Below are 20233 nucleotides of genomic sequence, written 5' to 3' on the forward strand. Positions count from 1 at the left end.
AGAGGTTTCAAAGCAGGTGCCCACTTTACGGCCAGTTGTAAAGAAAACAAGATGTGGGATTCCAGCTCGGTCATCAGACTCAGATCCCTTCTTTACGTAATTTTCTCCTAGCCAAGCTACACTTTCTCCCTTTGTTTGTTTGTTTTTTAATTTTGTTTGTTTGTTTGCTTTGGAGGGAGGGACTATGTAGATATACAATTTTTAAAAAATACATAAAAAACAAAACCAAAGGGAAAAATCCTCCCAGACTAACAGCCTCCTCCAAGTTCCTGGACATCAGAAATGAAGTTTGACTTTGGCCTTGGCAAAGGGACAGAAAGTGCCAGGGATGGAGGAACTTACTCTTCTCTTGGCTGAGAGACTCCACAGTCAGGCTGCCCTTTTGAGAAGACAGCAGGATCCGATCTGTACTGGTCTCCCATGGAGCTCTCACATCTTGCCAGGATCCCCTGCCAGCCCTGTTCAATTCCACTTGTCAAAAGGCAGGGAGTTGAAAGACATGACAGCCAAACCACAAAGCAGAGACGAGTGACAGCTTAGCTTTGGAGAGGCTGGGGCAGAGGAAGGCTGAGCTGCTGAGTACAAAGAACGGGGCTAGAAAAGGAGCATCTGGTGGTGCCCAGTGCATTTATTCTCCGACTCATTCTACAGCCTTCACAAACTCTCCTTCTCTGTGACCAAAATCTCGAGAATCTGTTTGGTAGGCTGGTCTGAGCACCTGGCCCTGGATGAAAGTGAGAGAACCCTCTCTGTGCATTCATGTCTCTTTTCAAACAAGAGTCATTTTCTCCTTGTTAATGTTGTGTGTGTGTGTGTGTGTGTGTGTTTCAATACATTTTGCTTAACTAGTGTTATTGGGTGGGGAAGAGGAGATCTCATAGACATGAAATAAAAAGCATCCATGTTTACTACCATTCTTCTTTCTTGGAAGGTGGAAAAGTTAGATAGAGTTCAGTGATGGATGAAAGTTCACATATCAATGCTTCCTTAAAATTACCCTTTCACTGGTCCAATCTCAAAGCAATGATAACCCCTCTTTTCACTCTTCCTGCAGGCCATGGCACGTGTTAGAATTTATTCCTAAACTCGTTTTTCAAAAAACACCTGCATTTTTTCATGTAGCTCTCTCATGGGATGTTTGAATCTCTCTCATAGCAGTTTGTATCTAATAAGCCTGTGTGGGCTACCTGTGTTTCATACCAAGACAGAGTCACTTGCTGTGCAAAGGAATGGAATTAGAATTCTGGAATAATGGAGTAGAACTCTCAAAAAATAAAATTTCAAGAAGCTCCCCTCCCTGAGCTTATCAAACACCTTAGAAAATACTGTAAAAGAAGCCTCCCGCACCTCTGCAAAGTTACACTGCAAGCTGTTCTATGAATGCTTTATTCTAGCCCCTCCACTACATTCTCCAGGAGAAGAGTAGAAGGGCACCATGTCACCTGCACCTTGAGCTTTCCTAATCCACTCCTGAGACTGGGTTTCATCACTTCCTTAAATCTCAGAGATGCCCCAAATGCGTCTGTGTGTTCTGGACCTTTATTCCATACGGTGGTTGAGTGCCTAACACAGCTCTTTCTGCTAGGGGCATAAGGAACCCAGTCTTAATGTCAAAGGGACACATGGAGAGAAACAATCTAATTTCACATCAAAATTTCCACTGTCCAGTAGAGGGCAGCTGGTTCCAAATACATAACATGTATTTTATAGTCGGGTCACCAACATTAAGAGTTTTACCTACTTATTTTATAAAGAAAAACAAAACCAAGAGATTTCTTGAAAAAATGACATGTTACTGTCAGGACAGTTCATCTCTGTTCAGTAAAGTCTGGCCCTAGATCCATATGCAAAAGAATTATGGGGGGAGGGATGGCAGGTGGTGCCTGGTTTGCAAATGCAGATTCTCAGAGCTTCTGACCCAGAATTTCTGAAAAAAAGGCCCTCATAGTCTACAATTTCAACAAATTCTCTAGATGATTCTCATATATGCTGAGATTTAGGTATCTCGTTACTAATTTAGTCACTACTTCCTATGAATCTTGGAAAGACAAGTGGATATATCTTCAAGTATTTTCATATATATGTATAGAGATATCCAAAGATACTAGAACATTCAAGCCACAGTGTGTTGGATGAAAGTGTGTTAGTTGTGAAGTCATGTCTGACTCCTTGCGACCCCCATGGACTGTAGCCCGCTAGGCTCCTCTGTCCATGGAACTCTCCAGGCAAGAATATTGGAGTGGGTAGCGATTCCCTTCTCCAGGGGATCTTCCCGACTCAGGGATTGAACCTGGGCGTCCTGCAATGCAGGCAGATTCTTCACCGTCTGAGCCACCAGGGAAACCACAGTAGTCTTTATAAATGGCCAAAAATAGAATTATTGTTACTGCTCTTGCTTCATTGAGCAGAAGGAAGTATCTCATATGCACCATTAGAAGAAATAACTGTGGCCCTAGGGAGATTATACTCTTTAGTTAATATTCAGGGAGGGTAAATGTGAAGCAAAAAGCTTAGGAAAATTTCCATGTTGTCAGGTCCTCACGTAAGCATCAGCTACACAATCTGGACAACCCACTCTCTGAGCCTTAGTTTTCTCAGCATAAAATGTCATTAATGGCAGTTACCCTGGTTTCAAAGTTTTGTTTTGTTTCCTTTCTGCATCAACTATCATCATGCATGGGAATGTTCTCAGTACATTTCCCATGTGCATATCTTACAGCTTGTAGTTTATTATAATCACTGACTTGAGAAGTATGCACCGTTGTTGTTCTACTATTTCTCTGAAAAGTGTGAGTCTGGGTTACTTCAAACACCACTTAATTTAAGAGGCTTAAGGGAAGTTTCCAGTTATAACTAGCTGTTATCTCATGGATGGAGGAGCCTGGTAGGCTGCAATCCATGGGGTCATAAAGAGTCGGACACGACTGAAAGACCTCACTTTCACTTTTCACTTTCATGCATTGGAGAAGGAAACGGTAAACTGGGTGGTTACTTTATTCTTCATGTTCCTGGTCATGGATATTGTGATGTGATGGGTGCGTTTCTGATATACATTCCTTCTGGTAAAAAACAACAACCCAGAATGATATAAATTGTAAGTACACAGAAGGCCTATTGGGCCTGCAGGGAAGCTCAGAGGCCAGGCAAGGGATAATGCCCATTACAGGAGTTGTATGACAGAGGAGGAAAGTGCTGTGAGGGTCACCGCCCACCCTCCTGCCATAGTAAATCTATCCTGATTATTGTTGGCACCTCTAACCTTAGAGATACTAAGGAAAAAACAAATTCTTGAATTTCCTTTTACTTACTCATTCATTCATTTTTTCATTCATTCAACAAACCTTAATTTGTTTGCTTAAGGTTTTTGTTTTTTTTTTCTGTTGTAGTTTTGGTTTTTTTTTAGCAGCAAATATTGACTGAGTTCTTCCTGGGAGCCAGTACCAGAACCTGGGGTTAAAATAAGGACTCTCTATGTGGAATCTTTTTCAGATTTTTTAAGACATCAGGCTTATCCTGTAAAGCTGTCAAGGCTGCTATCAAGAAATGATAAGCTAGAGGCTGGATGATTTTATACAAGCTGACTTAAAATGTGACATATGGTTGTGCCTTTACTTTTGCTCTGTGCTTTGCATTTTATCTGAGATTATATAATTCGTATTTAATACATGAAATTCATTAAAGTTCTATAGAGGAATCAGCGCTTAGCCTGAGACTAGAAAACTGCAGCAATGTTTGGAAAATGTAAACTAAGAGAGAAATACAGACCCAAAATGCAAAGTCTAATTAAAGACTACCAGCTACTCACTGGGTGTGAGATGTAAAATAACGTGACTTTTCCTATCCCCACCTCACAAAGTTTTTGTAAAGATGAGATGATTACACACATATCTAAACATTTTGAAAACCTATTCTGTTTTAAATATATAAGGTGTTCTCATTACTCCCTCTTTCATACAAATGAGCTTTGGGAGAGAAAGAAGGAAAGATGGGCACAAAGAAGGGAAGAAGAAAGGAGGGAGGGACAGAAGAAGGGATGGAAATGAAAGGAGAAATGAACTAAGCAGTTGAAGACAGGTAATATACAATTTCAACACTGTTCTCTCCTGTGTATTTATTTCAGACTTCTTTGTAATTCCCCTGAGTTGGGTTTGTATAGGAGGAACATAATGAACCATGGGTGAAACTTTAATAAATGGAGCCAAATGGTTTGGGTTGGATAATCTTCTGGGCTTTATCATATGAACTTAACCAGCTCCCATTGGTTGCTGGGAAATGGGATGCTCACATGGCCCTCCAGGGATCCAGACGATCCCCACTCACCGTGCTAGACTCTTGGGCTCTACTAAGACCTCTGAAGTGGGAAAAACAGTGTCATAGCTCCTAGGAAATTTAAGCCCTCATACAAGTGTAATCTTCACGAGTCTATGAAATTTCAGCTAGTAAAGACAGGGAAATGGGGGAGGATAATAAAACTGCAGGAACCATTTTCCCTTCTGCAAATCAAAGAATTAATTTCATTTTCTGTCTGGTTGTTTGCACTAGCAGTGCAGGGAGGAGGTGGGAGAAAGTGGCTATTTCTATAAGAAGAGGATGGTGCTTTCTGCCCAACTTCAACTTGCTTAGATCTGGAATTTCAAACGAAACAATGAGAGGCAAATTTCAAGCTCCATTTACTTCTAGCAAATCAGGACTTCTTGTCTCAATGTGAGTACAGAGAGACTCCTTCCGGGGCCACTATGTTTACAGATGGCCATTTCTACTAAAATAACTGGTTTGGTAGAATTTGGCTTCATACTTCATCAAAATGTCAGTAGCATCACACCTTCATCACAACAGAAGATGGAGGAAATAGAAGTCAAGAGTGGAAATAATTACAAAGGAGATGATAAACCTCTGAATACATTATCAAGTTTATTCCCTTAAATTAGCACATCTTAAGGCTATTGTCAACCAGAGATATCAATCTTCTCATGAGGAACATCTGCGATCTGACAAACTACTCTGGCTCTAAATGCCCTGATCTCACATTCCATTAAAGACAGAGAGAAGTTTAAGATTACCTAAAAGGCTACCATCCTAGATATGCACTAGTAATACATATAATTTAACGTGCAGAGGGCTCTGTGCCTGACGTCTGCACTCTGGGGCTTCAGTCCCTCTGACAGGCAGCCATGGAACAGGCCAACTATGCCTATGGCAGAACGGCCCTGCAATTAGCAACAAATCACCATCTTGAAGTAATTGGTGAGCTCTGCTGATACGTGAGTCTAGAGTAAACCTGGAGGCAATGTCCCAATTTCTGCCTAATTATTTTATTTATTTAGGGTCTTCTTCTGTGTTGACACAAAAGGTGATTGAATTGAAAACTTGTTAACTCTGGGGGTCTGCTTCTTTTTCTTCCAGAGAAAACATACGTTTCCATTCACAAGTCAATGTCTTAGGGTTTGGGGAAGAAAAATAAGATTCTTCATCTAAGAAGAAAGCATCCCACCAATTACACCAGGCATGGAGCCAGAATTACAGCAAGCACTGCAGGGGTAAGAAGCAATAGATTTTAATTGGTGCCCAGGGGTAAAGGTCAACTCTCTTGGAACAATGGGCGTCTATGGTGGTAATTGACTGAGTCCTCCATGGGAGTTTGTAAATGTCAGTAATGCTTCCAAATAGAAGCAGGAAGGGCTTGGGCCCTGGAAACAGAGCCAGTAGTAACCAGTTCAGAAAATATGTAAATCTGATGGTTAAATAACGCAGTCATAAACCGTAAGAGGTAAGTACACACAAACACACCACAAAAGGTTTCAAAAGCAAACAGACTGCTTCTCATATCAGACAAGTGCCTTCTTGAGGTCCCGCGTCTTTTTTCCCAGCAGATGTGCTTAGTCGCTCAATTGTGTGTGGCTCTGTGGGACCCCATGGACTGTAGCCTGCCAGGATCCTCTGTCCATGGGATTCTCCAGTCAAGAATACTGGAGTGGGTTGCCATGCTGTCCTCCAGGGGATCTTCCTGACCCAGGAATTGAACCCAGGTCTCCCGCACTGCAGGTGGATTTTTACTGTCTGAGCCACCAGGGAAGTCCAGCAGAAGTTTGGCTCTTTTCCTAGATGCCTCCGGAATTCAAACATGCTGATTATTTGAGTCAAGCTGGATGGGTGGTTTGATCCTAAAGCTATAATCATCCTTGTGAAATTTGGGTTACTGGAGAGGAAAGCATCAGCATTTATTATTGTTGTTTTTTCAAGAGAATTTTTGGCCCCTTTTTAAAAGTAGTGGCAAAAATGATGAACAACTACTAATTGAAACACCAGCATGCCCTGCCAATCCCCCAGATCAGAAGGACCTGACTGAGCCCCCTTGACTATTCAGAGTGCTTCTCTTACAACCACGTTTCACCCCATTCCTCTCATTTCACAATCATCCCCCAGTATTCACCTGCTCCCCGGACCCGGGTCATTCTTCTCATTTCACCATCACCCCCAGTATTCACCTACCCCCCCTGACCTGGGTGCTCTCCTAAGTGTTTAATAAGTTTCCTATAGTTTTAAACTCAACCATTAGGCTAACTGTGGAAAATTCTGAAAGAGATGGGAATAGCAGACCACCTGACCTGCCTCTTGAGAAACCTGTATGCAGGTCAGGAAGCAACAGTCAGAACTGGACATGGAACAACAGACTGGTTCCAAATAGGAAAAGGAGTACATCAAGGCTGTATATTGTCACCCTGCTTATTTAACTTCTATGCAGAGTACATCATGAGAAACGCTGGACTGGAAGAAACACAAGCTGGAATCAAGATTGCCGGGAGAAATATCAATAACCTCAGATATGCAGATGACACCACCCTTATGGCAGAAAGTGAAGAGGAACTAAAAAGCCTCTTGATGAAAGTGAAAGACGAGAGTGAAAAAGTTGGCTTAAAGCTCAACATTCAGAAAACTAAGATCATGGCATCCAGCCCTGTCACTTCCTGGCAAACAGACGGGGAAACAGAGGAAACTGTGGCTGACTTTATTTTTCTGGGCTCCAAAATCACTGCAGATGCTGATTGCAGCCATGAAATTAAAAGACCTGTACTCCTTGGAAGGAAAGTTATGACCAACCTAGACAGCACATTAAAAAGCAGAGACATTACTTTGTCAGCAAAGGTCTGTCTAGTCAAGGCTATGGTTTTTCCAGTGGTCGTAAAGAAGGCTGAACACTGAAGAATTGATGCTTTTGAACTGTGGTGTTGGAGAAGACTCTTGAGAGTCCCTTGGACTGAAAAGAGATCCAACCAGTCTATCCTAAAGGAGATCAGTCCTGAGTGTTCATTGGTAGGACTGATGTTAGAAACTCCAATACTTTGGCCACCTGATGCAAAGATCTGACTCATTTGAAAAGACCCTGATGCTGGGAAAGATTGAGGGCAGGAAGAGAAGGGGACGACAGAGGATGAAATGGTTGGATGGCATCACTGACTCAATGGACATGGGTTTGGGTGGACTCTGGGAGTTGGTGATGGACAGGGAGGCCTGGCATGCTGTGGTTCATGGGGTTGCAAAGAGTCAGACATGGCTGAGCGACTGAACTGAACTGATTAGGATAAACAATGTGTCAAAGGAGCATTGTAAGGAGCACTTCTAAGATACAAAAAGAATAAGGCATATAAAATATATTATCAGATTACTGAGATTTCAGAAAACCAAAGGTACAGTGCCTAAACCAATGCCAACACCATACTCATCTCTACCTGCCTGTCTTTGCAGACAGGGCCCTGCTGTATGCATGCTCGTATTTCTACTGCCTGCCTGTGTATACATGCTAAGTCACTAAGTCATGTCTGACTCTTTGCAACCCCATAGACTGTAGCCCACCAGGCTCCCTTGTCCATGGGATTCTCCAGGCAAGAATACTGGAGTAGGTTGCATTTCCTTCTCCAGAGGATCTTCCTGACCCAGGGATTAAACCCACATCTCCTGTGTCTCCTGAACCAGCAGATGGATTTTTTTTTTTTAAACAACTGAGCCACCACCTCTGTGGTTATCTACTGCCTAGCACTCAATAATTGTTGGTACAAATAATTATATATATTTTTTGTGAATGCCATGACCCTTTGTAATACTGGTCAGCTTCATTGGTCAATCTAAGCCTTCTCCTGATGTTTTTCTGATCATCTCAGACTACAGTCCTCTCCAGATTCTAAGAGCCTTTGCCATCTGTACCACATAATCCATCATCTTCTATCCAGCACTGTTCCTTAAGTGTATCCTCACAAAGGGAATGCAAACTCCATAAGGGCAATGTGAAGTTCACGCTGTTTTTTTGTTTGTTTGTTTGTTTGTTTTTTAATTCACCAATACAATTACACTTTTTCCAGTAGTCATGTATGGATGTGAGACTTGGACTATAAAGAAAGCTGAGAGCCAAAGAATTGATGCTTTTGAACTGTGGTGTTGGAGAACACTCTTGAAAGTCCCTTGGACAGCAAGGAGATCCAACCAGTCCATCCTAAAGGAGATCAGTCCTGAATATTCGGAGAAGGTAATGGCAACCCACTCTAGTACTCCTGCCTGGAAAATCCCATGGATGGAGGAGCCTGGTAGGCTGCAGTCCATGGGGTTGCAAAGAGTTGGACATGACTGAGTGACTTCACTCTTATTTTTCACTTTCATGCATTGGAGAAGGAAATGGCAACCCACTCCAGTGTTCTTGCCTGGAGAATCCCAGGGATGGCAGTGCCTGGTGGGCTGCTGTCTATGGGGTCGCATAGAGTTGGACACGACTGAAGCAACTTAGCAGCAGCAGCATTCATTGGAAGGAATGATGCTGAAACTCCAATACTTTGGCCACCTGATGTGAAGAGCTGACTCATTTGAAAAGACCCTGATGCTGGGAAAGATTGAAGGCAGGAGGATAAGGGGATGACAGAGGATGAGATGGTTGGATGGCATCACCAACTCAATGGACATGAGTTTGAGTAAACTCCAGGAATTGGTGTTGGACAGGGAGGCCTGGCGAGCTGCAGTCCATGGGGTTGCAAAGAGTCAGACATGACTAAATGAACTGCAGTGAACACTTGCAAAGAACTGAGTACAAGCCAAGGTGTTCAATAAAATATGTAAATTGATTTCTTAAATGTGTACCTCCAAAGCTCATCAATAGTTCTGTCTGATAAATAGTTGAGATAAATGCTGAATATGTCAAATTTATAAGGTAAATTTTAGTTTTAATAATTCAATTTTAATAATGTCATCCTGGCCTGTTTATTGATTTTATAAAGAGAGGTGAAAATTTATAATAATTGAAAAAATTATATTATTATGTTAGAATTCTAATTTAATTGGGTCATGAGGACTTTAATTTTGGTTTGATTAGTCCATATACTCATATATATTTCCATTTATATATGTACAGAAGATAGGTACAGAGAGTCAAAATAAGTACATGCTTATCTATTTAATATCTGCAAATCAATCAAACTATGTATGTGCTGTGATCTGTGAACACTGGTTTCTCACAACACATACACTGAAAGATACTCTTCATCTTCTTTTCCCTTCCCCTTTGACCAATATTTGCTCCTCTGTGAAGCCTTTCTTGGGTCCCCAAAATAGAGTTCTATGTACATAACTCTTATGATTCATAACTTCTGTGCTGTAGTTGACTGTTTATATACTCATCCCCTCTGCCAGACAGTACAATCCTTAAGAGCAAAGGCAAAGTCTTCTATTTCTATTCTGCTTCCTAGTTCTTAAAAAAGATATGGCACAATATAGTCATTTAAAAAGATTGGCTGAGTTGACAAATGATAGCATCAGGCATAACCATATAATTTGAAACAGATGAAAATGATAGCAATGAGACTAACTACTTGCTGTGTGTCAGGTACTGTTCTTCACTTGATATAACTCTCCTAACTATCAATAACTCTTGATATGGACACAATCATTTTGTTTTAGAGATAAGGAAACAGTATTGTGGTGAGGTTAATAAGAAACAAACCAACAAATGAAACCTTGTCTAAGGGTACATACCTAGTATGTGGCCTAGGTGGAATTTAAAGTCAGACCAGCTTCAGGGTGTATTAGATCAACTATTACACATGACCATGACTCTACTAGGGCTTCCCAAGTGGCGTTAGTGGTAAAGAACCCGCCTGCCAGTGCAGGAGATGTAAGAGGTACAGGTTTGATCCCTGGGTTGGGAAGATGCCCTGGAGAAAGGCAGGGCAACCCACTCCAGTATTCTTGCCTGGAGAACCCCATGGACAGAGAGGAACCTGTCAGTCTACCGTCCATGGGGTCGCAAAGAGTCGGACACAGCTCTACTAAGCAAAAAATTCACCATGAGTGCCTTCAAATGACAAAGTGCAGCTCCATGGTAACTGAAGATGGATGCTGAGTGGAAGCACCTGAGAAGTGCAGACATCAGCAGATGTCCACATACATAGAAGAGCCCATTCCCTAGAGGGATGGGGAGCAGCCAAGGGAGACAGCATTAAAAGGACAAAAGTTCCCTAAGCGCAGGCAGTGGCGATGATATTTGAATCTGCCACTAGGGAGCTGGGGAGCCTGTATCTAGGCCTGCTGCTCCTCCACGCTTGAGTCTAAATCGTTTTTCCTTCCTGGCAAAACCAATTTCGGCCACAGCCATCAACATCTTTTCCCCCTTTGAAAGTACTCAGGAAGAGCAGAGAGATAAAGGTAAATTATACTCCCTCTGAAAATCTTAAGAAGTTCCTAGTGAATGAGCCAGTCCTCCTCTCTCATAGATCTCAAGACATTCTTAATCTACTGCTGAGAATACATATGATTTTATTTTTTCTTTTTCTTCAACTTTATGAGTTCATTGTGCTTTTACTACCTTTCTCTCATCACCATTTTGTTTTCTAAATGTTTTGTACTAACCTCTACCATCATCCCTCTGAGCTTAATGCCTGTGTCTTTCCTCCTATAACTTTTCTCTTATCTGTGAGAGACAGTGTATTCAGGCTGTTTTATTTTCCCCCATTCTATACTTTTTGGATTCGTCTGCAATCGTCCTTTTCTCCACAACAGGTATGCTCATTTCCTGGTTGGGAGATGCTGTCAATCACGGAGACACTTAGTATTCCAGGGCCAAACAAGCGCACACAACCCCAAGCAGGTAAAGAAGAGACTGCTCTGGCCCAGGCATCCGACTGTATACGCTGTACTACAGGCTTTTTTGCCTATGAAGATCATAGCCCATCTTGTACCAACAAGTTACAGTATTTTGTCCTGTGAAACCTGTTTTAAGTAGTTGACTTGGAGGGTTATGGAACGAGAAACATGTTAGCAGCTAGTGACCCAGCACAGTGAGAGGTGGATTGCTAGAAGAACAGAGGGAAAAACTATCAAAAGAAGATTTGGTCAAAAGGAAGGTCAGGTCAGAAAAAGGAATTGTTTAAATGGAAGCAATCCAGCTCCTGAGGCTAGAGGTATTCTCTTAACTTCTCCAGGGAAGAAAAAAAAAATAGTGATTTTATTAAAGATTCATCAACATCGACTCTGTTTTTCCTGACAGCACCAAAAGAAAGCTTGGAGTAGATCTGATATATTGGAGTGAAATATCCCCACCCTAGTAAATATGGCACATTTCCTGTAGCAGCCGGCATTCATCTCCATCCATCAGGAGAGCAGCAAGGGCTATTCACGAGAAACAAATGTTCTAGATACAGTGTGTCAAACACTGAATGATGGAAACCTCTGAGAAACCACAGGGAGTATGCAGGAAGCAAACAGACCAGAATGTTGAAAAGACCTGAAATAATGCATCTGACCTTCATAAAAGGGTAATGGATGGGCATTTAACATTAGGCCAGTCAGACTTCAGAGAACAAGAATTCTAATAAGGACAGATGATGAGTCAAAAATAAATAAATAAGGAGGTAGATAACTAAATAAAAAAAGATCTGCTCCCCAAAGAAGGTTACGCAGGTAGCCTATTTGGCATATTTTGAAGGATGACCAGCCTCTGATACAGGTTTCTTTCCATTTTTGAGAAAACTTCTGTTCACTGGCCTACAAAAACAACTATCTTCTGAGACGCATTTGTTGGTATAAGAAGCATTCAGTTTCCAGATCACTCTTACTTTATGATATTTCAAGATTAATGCAGTCTATCTCTACCCTCATTAAATACATTTGTTAAAAAGGAATAACACCAAAAGACAGAGTTCTATTCCCCCACCCTCTTTGGGAAAGAAATACCACCTAAAGTCAACTAGAAGGCATTACCTAAACTTAGAAATGGTTGACCTCTGGGTATTTATAGGGCTTCCCTGGTGGCTCAGATGGTAAAGAATCCACCTGTAATGCAGGAGACCTGGGTTCGATCCCTGGGTTGGGAAGATTCCCTGGAAAAGGGAACAGCTACCCACTGCAATATTCTTGCCTAGAGAATCCCATGGACAGAGGAGCCTGGCACGCTACAGTCCATGGGGTCACAAAGAGTTGGACACAACAGAGCAACTTTCACTACACTCACTACTGGGTATTTATAACCATTCTACTTATTTGGCTAATAAAACTCTGAATTATAGCATCAACATTATAAACTCACCTTTATGCAGATATGTTAGTTGTTTCCTTTTATATGAGTGATTCATAATTAATATTTAATGTATCAGACACATTATATGTGATAGACACAACATCTTACAAATGAGGAATAATAAATACATGATCTTAAGTATGCAAGAAGCTTCTTTCTAAGAACAACAAAATGATATGCTTTGCTACTTAAAGCTTCATGAAATAAAACAGTGAATTACTAGTTAACCTGGTAAGTTCTGGAAAACCAGGCACATTCTAAGTCTGCCTTTCTTTTCTTTCCTTTTTAAATTAGTGTTAGAGACAAAAGTCAATAAAAATCAACTGTGTACCTACTCTGTACCACACTGTGTTAAAATAAAATAGACTGGTTTGATAAGATTTTAAAATCTACGAATGTTATTGTAAGTGCTTTGATTTATATAAAATAGTACAAAGTACATGGCTGTTTCAAGTGTAGTTCCACATGCAGAGGGGCAATGGCTTAGATCAGTGGTTTTATTTTTTTTATTTTTTTTCTGTTTTACCACTGTGTTCTGTGGATCCCAGGAGTTCCAGAGGGCTCCCCAGGGCCACCTTGGAGTGACAGAGGAGTTTGCAGGTGGGCACTACTCCTGGCACTCGGCCCATTTCAAACAGAGCACTTTACACTTATTATTCTGTAGCTTATTTGAAACGCAGGGGCTTGGACAACCGTTGGAACATCACCCAGAGGAAAACAATGTAGATGTGGCATGCTTTCTTGGATTTGATTTGATTTTTGAAGGCTCAAGAAAAGAACAGAACAATGTTTGATGGACTGAAACAGTATAAACACTCAGCTGTACCCAGGAAGGATCAAAGGACGTGATCCCTCCCTTACTCCCTTTAGCCATCATTGCCCAGAGTAAATGCAGGCAAGTTAGTATTTGTTTCCAAAAAAAAAACACCACGGAAAAGTCACTTCTACTGAAGTTTGGAAAATACAATTTCCGTTCTGTTTCTGGATTCATGTATTGTACTTCTTTATCAATGAAACATACATTATTTTTTAAAAGATTAGAGGCAAATGCATGATCTTGTGTACAAAGGGACAGATAAAAGAGTTAGGGTAGAATGAGCAAGTGTTGCCTGTCTGCCAAGGGAAATGCCACGCACCCCCTTTGATGTATTATACAATACACTTGCTCCCCTCGGCCTCACCAGATAATGCCGAGTGAGTACTATGCAAAGTCCTGGAATTTTAAATATTAATCATGCTCTTCTTGGCTAGAAAAGATAAAATTATATATAAAATTATAAAAATGATAAAACTATAACTTAGAAATTATTAAAACCTACAGGGATTTTTTTTCCTTTTAACTGTCCTTATTTATTTACATAGAAAAATTAATTTTATAATTAGAGAAAGTAAATGAGTCAAAGCTAGTTTCACACTGTATTTTTCTTTTCAAGATCTAGCCTAGGAGTCCAAAACCCACCTAAGTTCAACTCAAATCCTCAGCCATGTGTTGGACATGACTGGACCCCAAAACCTTGTGCTCTGATTGTTAGAGACAGGAAAGTGGATCAAGTCACAATATCCCATCTAGGACCCTGTGTGCTAAAGGGGTGATTACACAGGGTCAAGAACAATTATAATCAGGAGAGAGAAGAGCTGGAAACAGAAGCTGATGCCTGGGAGATCAGGGGGAGTGAGAAAGTTTTGTTAGCGGAATTGATTGTTTTATGGAATAGGTGGCATTTGAGGATGACTTTAACTCAGACAGTAAAGAATCTACTTGCAATGCAGAAGACCTGGGTCGGATCCCTGGGTCGGGAAGATTTCTCTGGAGAAGGGAATGGCAACCCACTCTAGTATTCTTGCCTGGAGAATCCCATGGACAGAGAAGCCTGGTGGGCTACAGTCCATGGGGTCTGCTAAGAATGGGACATGACTGAGCAACTACCACTTAAAGGTTTAATCATCTTTGTTCTTTATTTGCCAGCTGCATGCAGCCTCAGGCAAGATACTAAACTCTCAAGACTCAGTTTCCCTATCTGTTAAACGCAAAAGGAGAATGTTAAAATGTCCAACATCTTTTAGGTCCTGATTCAACAATTTCATGATTCTTCCCAAGAGAAGATGAGGACACTGCCAAGCACACTTCTCTTTAGTCCCAAAAGGTCACATGCATGCTAAGTCACTTCAGTCATGTCCAACTCTTTGTGACCCTATGGATTGTAGCCTCCCAGGCTCCTCTGCCCATGGGATTTTCCAGGCAAGAAGGCTGGAGTGGGCTTCCATTTCCTTCTCCAGGAAAAGGTCACATATATACATGATATAGACCACCCAAGCAAATGACAAGAGGAATTAAGCCCAGGATATAGAAAGAAGAGACAACAAGTTAATAATCACATGCTTATTTAGAAAGTGCCACATACAGTACGGTAATTAAAACTTAAACATCTGGAGAAAATGCAAACAGTGTTTCATGTTGGCATGTATCAAGAGACCAGCAAGAATGATCAATGTGTTCTGGAGAGCCAGGATCCTATTTATAGGATGAAAGTCTTGGAAGGCTCTCTCAGCAGGAACGATATTAATTAAGTGGTGATAACACAGAAAGGAGAAGGAACTGGGATATGCAGGGGGCACAGGAAACATAAAGAATATAATCTCTAGGTCTTTTCTTTGCTGGGAACATACTGTACAGAGAGTATAAGCATATAACAACTAAATGAATTGGCTGTTCTGAGTTTTTAAAAAAAGCAAAACAAAACACTTTCTTTTCTTCTCTCTCCTGATAGATTCTGCTTAGGATTTTGTATTCTTTAATCCTTGAAGATGTTCTACAACACTGCATGAAGGGAGCATAGCTAAGGTTGGTTGGGAGTGATGGGTAAGGTTTTACGGATAGATGCACATGGAATATAAAGAAGTTTTCCTTTTTTAGGCAGAAAACAAATAAACTCAGTGAGAATATAAGAGTAAGACTTAGATTTCAGTATTGATTTTTTTTCTTTGATACATTTGTATTACTTTTCCCCATCACCCTCTACATCCCAGATGTCCATTTCAGGTACAGGTTAAATCATCTTTCCTCACAGAAGATTATATATAGGTAGCCAATAACCTACTTCTGAATCCAGCAAGCCTTGGGATTTATCATGAACTGGGTGGGTGGGGGAGTGCATTCCCTTGGAGGCCTGGTGACAGATAGGTAGCCTGCCTCTCCTCTGGCACCTGTACCCACTCACTCTTAGAACTTTTGAGCCTACCTCGTATATCTGAGGCCAGGTGCTGAGTTCCTCTGACATAGAGGATGCTTGAGCTAGGATAATACCTGCGAGCCAGATTTCTGTGTCTGTCAGTCAGTTCAGATTGCCTAGACTGACCTAAGATGAGATTATAGTTTTTACTGTAACAGACAACTCCAAGGAAAGCTGCTGTAATTTACAGCAGGCTTGCAGAGAAACAGCCAATGAATGATCATCAATTTAAACTGAAAATATGGGCCTGTTTTGTTCTAGAGGCTGATCCCAGTAATGCCCCTAACAAGCTGCCTGGAAAACCAGGGCATGATGCCCACTGCTGGAGACATGTTGATGAAGAACTGTGCTTGTCCTGACAAGCTGCTAAAAATAGCAAGAAGAACAGGAAGGCAAAACAGGTTCCTGGGAATGTAAGACAGTTACTCCGATGTCAGTTTTATTCCAATTGCTCTCACTGATATGAAGAGGAGAGAGAAGTATCTGGTACAAAAGATGTTAACTTGCTAGACAGTACCCCAGAGACTTAAAAAAATTAATACAACCCTTTAAAGGAGACTGCCTTTTCACTGGAGGATGTAGAAGTCTTAGGAGAATCAGAGCAAAGCTGAATGCCTTTGTCCTGCATAATTAATAGAGCCTGGTATTTCTTTTCTTCTTCTTCTGCATTTTTTTTTAAACATAAACTCTCATTGATTGGGGGAAATATATTCACACTGTAAAACGTTGGGCAGGTACTATCTCTTTGGTTCAAGTATGTCCCTTTGGGGGGGGAAGTCCATATTTCATGGTGATAAATTCGCCTCATAAGTAGAAAAACTGAACACAAATATACTGCTATGTCAACTTTATTGATTTTTGCACCATTGTAAAGACCTTCATCGTCCTCCAATATTTCTTAAATCTATCAGCATCTCAGAAAGTGACCCTGAAAGCCTCATTTATCTGTAGAGGAAAAGATCCCTTCTCTTAGGTTCACCCATAAACATTGTGATTTAAACAGCTCAGGCCTGCCTCTGCTTCTGGAAGGGAACCTGCACTGAGAAAGCTGTTCTCAGAGTCATGGGCAACAGTTTCTTTTTCTCTGGAAAAAGGAATAGCTGGGTGTTAATTGCAGCTAAATGCCCATAGCCAAATGTCTTTTTGAAAGTCCTGTGAGTAACTATATAGTTCACTATGCACCCTGACTGACATTGATATATTTACATCAATAAGTTTGATGGCAGGGCGCCTTTCTGTATTACGTCTAGGATTTCCTTCTAGTTTTAGGAGCTACCTTTGGACTTGAGATCTCATTCTTCAAGTCCTGTTCCTGCTAACAATCTTGTCGCTTTCAGGTCACTACCACTTACTCTGCTGCTACAGAAAAGCCTATGCTGACATTCAATACTTGACACATGACTTTTAAAAACCATATTCCTTTCTAATGGCATTAATAAAACAGAGACTATCCCTAGATCAGAACAATTATAAGGTCTCTTCTAGATGTAAATTCCTTTATTTTGACTATATCACTTTACAAATGTAAACGACTCACCCAAAGACACCTGCTAGGTACAAGCAGAGTCAGAGACTTCTTAGTTACAAAAAAAGTCATATTGCATTTACTACTAGAATAAAGGATCTTTGAAGGTGGAAAGCTGGCTTATTTATTTCTATATCTTATGGTGCCTACAATTGGTTGATTGTTAAATAAAATTTACTAAAAATGTGAACTAGAGGAAAAATCAATAGAGATTATAAGAATTGATTCAAAGCCAACAAACACAGCTAAATTTCATTATAAAAAATAAGGGATATAAGTTCAGCTCCTCAATTTAGGACTGTATACAACAGATCAAAATTGTTTAGATGTAATTGTTGATGCTGGACCAGTCATCAGCCAGGAAGGGCAAGATAGGAACGTTCAGGGTAAATCTCTAAATTTGAGAGGCTGACATTACTTAGCTGTGCTCCCCAATACTGTGGCCAACAGCCACATGTGGCTATTTACATTCAAATTAATTAAAATGAAATTAAATGTAAAATCTGGCTCCACAGGCACACTAGCCATAATTTAAGTAATAGCCCCAAGTGCCTAGCGTCTATAGCACTGGACAGCTTAGAGGAACATTTCTATCATTGTAGAAAGTCTACTAAACACTGATATTTATAGAGGATGGTCACTACTATTATTTCCAGTAATTATTTGATGAAGGAGGAGAAGAAAGATGAGCAAAGGAGAATAAAGCGAAGAGAAAACATGATAAGGCCTTAGCTATTCTGTGCTAAATACTTGAAGTGCCTTAGTTAATGTAGGCCTTAAAACTTTCCTCCTGAGGTAGGTACTATAATTATCCTTATTTTGAATTTGATGACACTGTGCTAGGAGAGATTAAGGAAATCGCCTTAGTTATATACTTGTTAATTGGCTTAGCTGGGTTTTTACTCAAGCCATCTGACTTCAGAGTCTATGCACAATGGGAAATTATGCTGCTCCAACTGAAAAACTTGAAATGTGTAGAGCCAGAAGAAATATTACACCCTATCTAGGCGGTTCTTTAATCCAGATATATATTAGAAGCACCCGAGGAACTTGCACAAGATACAGTTCCCTGAGCCCTAAGCCAGAGCAACAGGGGTAGGGCAGAGGTTTGCACACCCTACAATGCCCATTGCTCTGCATCTACAGCTAGAGTTGAGGATGACTATTTAGAGATGCACTAATCTACCTTCCACGGGCCAGATGACAAAATGTAGTACCTACCTACTCAAGGTCAATGATAGTACCTATTGACAGATCTGAAATGAGAACATAGGTATCAGGGCTACCAACATAAGAGAATATGGCTTGGGACAAATGAACAACCTTTTTAAATTTCCTGATAGATATTCTTATCTATTCATATAACTTAAATAATACCTAGAAATTATATGTCAGAATCTGATAGTGCAAATTTTTAAAACTAGACAATGAATGTAACACCACTCTCCTCCTAAACCAAATAGGTGTTTCTCATTTAAAAGCAAATATTATTTTCTTCCTAAGAAAATAACATCCCTCTCTGAAGAATAAATAAACCCTATGTTCATGACAGCTCTCTGGTACATCAGATGGTAAAGAATCTGCCTACAAAGCGGGAGACCCTGAGTCGGGAAGATCCCCTGGAGAAGGGAATGGCTACCCACTCCTGTATTCTTGCCTAGAGAATTCCTAGGACAGAGGAGCCTGGACTGAGGAGTGTCCATGAGGTTGCTAAGAGCTGGACATGATTGAGCAATAACACTCTCACTTTTCACTGAAGAGTAAATAACCTCTGATCATAACAGCAGTATAATGCAGTGGAAACAGGATGATCACCAAGCAAGAAAGCTGGATTCTTGTCCCAGCTGTGCCTATAACTCTGTGATGGAGGCAAGTGATTTTCTTTCTTTGAACTCAGTTTCCTCATCTGTAAAATTAGTATGTCGTATATGATGATCTTCAGGGTTCCTTCTAGCATTGTCTCCAACCTGACATTTGTATGCAATCTGAATAAGCTTTAGAAATGAAACTTCCAACCTGCTTAGGACAGTGTGTTCACTTCAATTCTCGTCAATCTATTTATTCCATGTCAAGGGAATAGAGGTGGACATTCCATGAAAATCCTATCTTTTGTTTTGCCATGCTTCATTATAATTCCTGCCACTAACTGGTCAGAGCTCTTGTAAGAGTCTGGAACATCCACACAACAGGACATTCCCTATAGCTGCCTTTTGGAAATGATAATGATATGCCTGCCTCTCTCTCTCCTACATTCACAGCTGCTGATCTGAAAATTATGATGTGTCAGACATTTTACCACCTTAACATCGATCAATTCATCTTTATATCTCTTGAAGCTTAACTGTAATGGATTTTTAGGTGGTTTAGAGAGATGAGCCAGCCAAGACAGAAGTCACATCATGAATAAACAGCATGCTGAATACACACTACTTACCTTACGCTTGTTGGTAGGACACACGTAGAGATAGCTTAAAATCGTTTTCAACCCAACTTTATCATTCAGCTTCTCATAGGTTGTCCCATAATCGGTTGACCTATAATTCAAAAGGAGCATTAATGAGGACAGAAGTATAAATCATTTGCCTGCTTGTCAATGTAATGCATGTTTTACATAGTAGAATGGCTCTCCAGAGGTTTCTAAATGATTCATGTAGTATATAATGATGCTTAATTATGTACACAGTAGCATCATGTGAGTGGTTAACATTTGCATTTAAATTGAATTGGTAAAAATTAAAACTCCATCTCTCACTGCTCCTTAAGGTACGTGCATTGCATCGAGAATGTGTTTAATTTTCAAAGATTAAGAATGAGGGTATTCCTTGAAACCAGACTAAGAAATAAAGACCTTTTACTTAGATCTGACATTTCCAGACTTCTGCTTTATCTTTGGCACAGTGGAAAAGTAGGTTCTGCTGATTTATCTAC

At 40.5% G+C, this 20233-nt stretch overlaps 1 protein-coding gene across 1 annotated transcript in view; it reads right to left on the minus strand.

Moving 5' to 3' along the window:
* Window positions 1-20233, minus strand: part of SORCS1 (sortilin related VPS10 domain containing receptor 1) — a 578854-nt gene that overhangs the window by 249538 nt on the left and 309083 nt on the right. The window contains exon 3 of the mRNA XM_052660872.1: window positions 19740-19839. Coding sequence (XP_052516832.1) covers window positions 19740-19839 — 100 coding nt within the window. The remainder of the gene's footprint in view (window positions 1-19739; window positions 19840-20233) is intronic.

The sequence above is a fragment of the Budorcas taxicolor genome, chromosome 23 (genome assembly GCF_023091745.1).
Source record: "Budorcas taxicolor isolate Tak-1 chromosome 23, Takin1.1, whole genome shotgun sequence".
Taxonomy (NCBI): Eukaryota; Metazoa; Chordata; class Mammalia; order Artiodactyla; family Bovidae; genus Budorcas; species Budorcas taxicolor.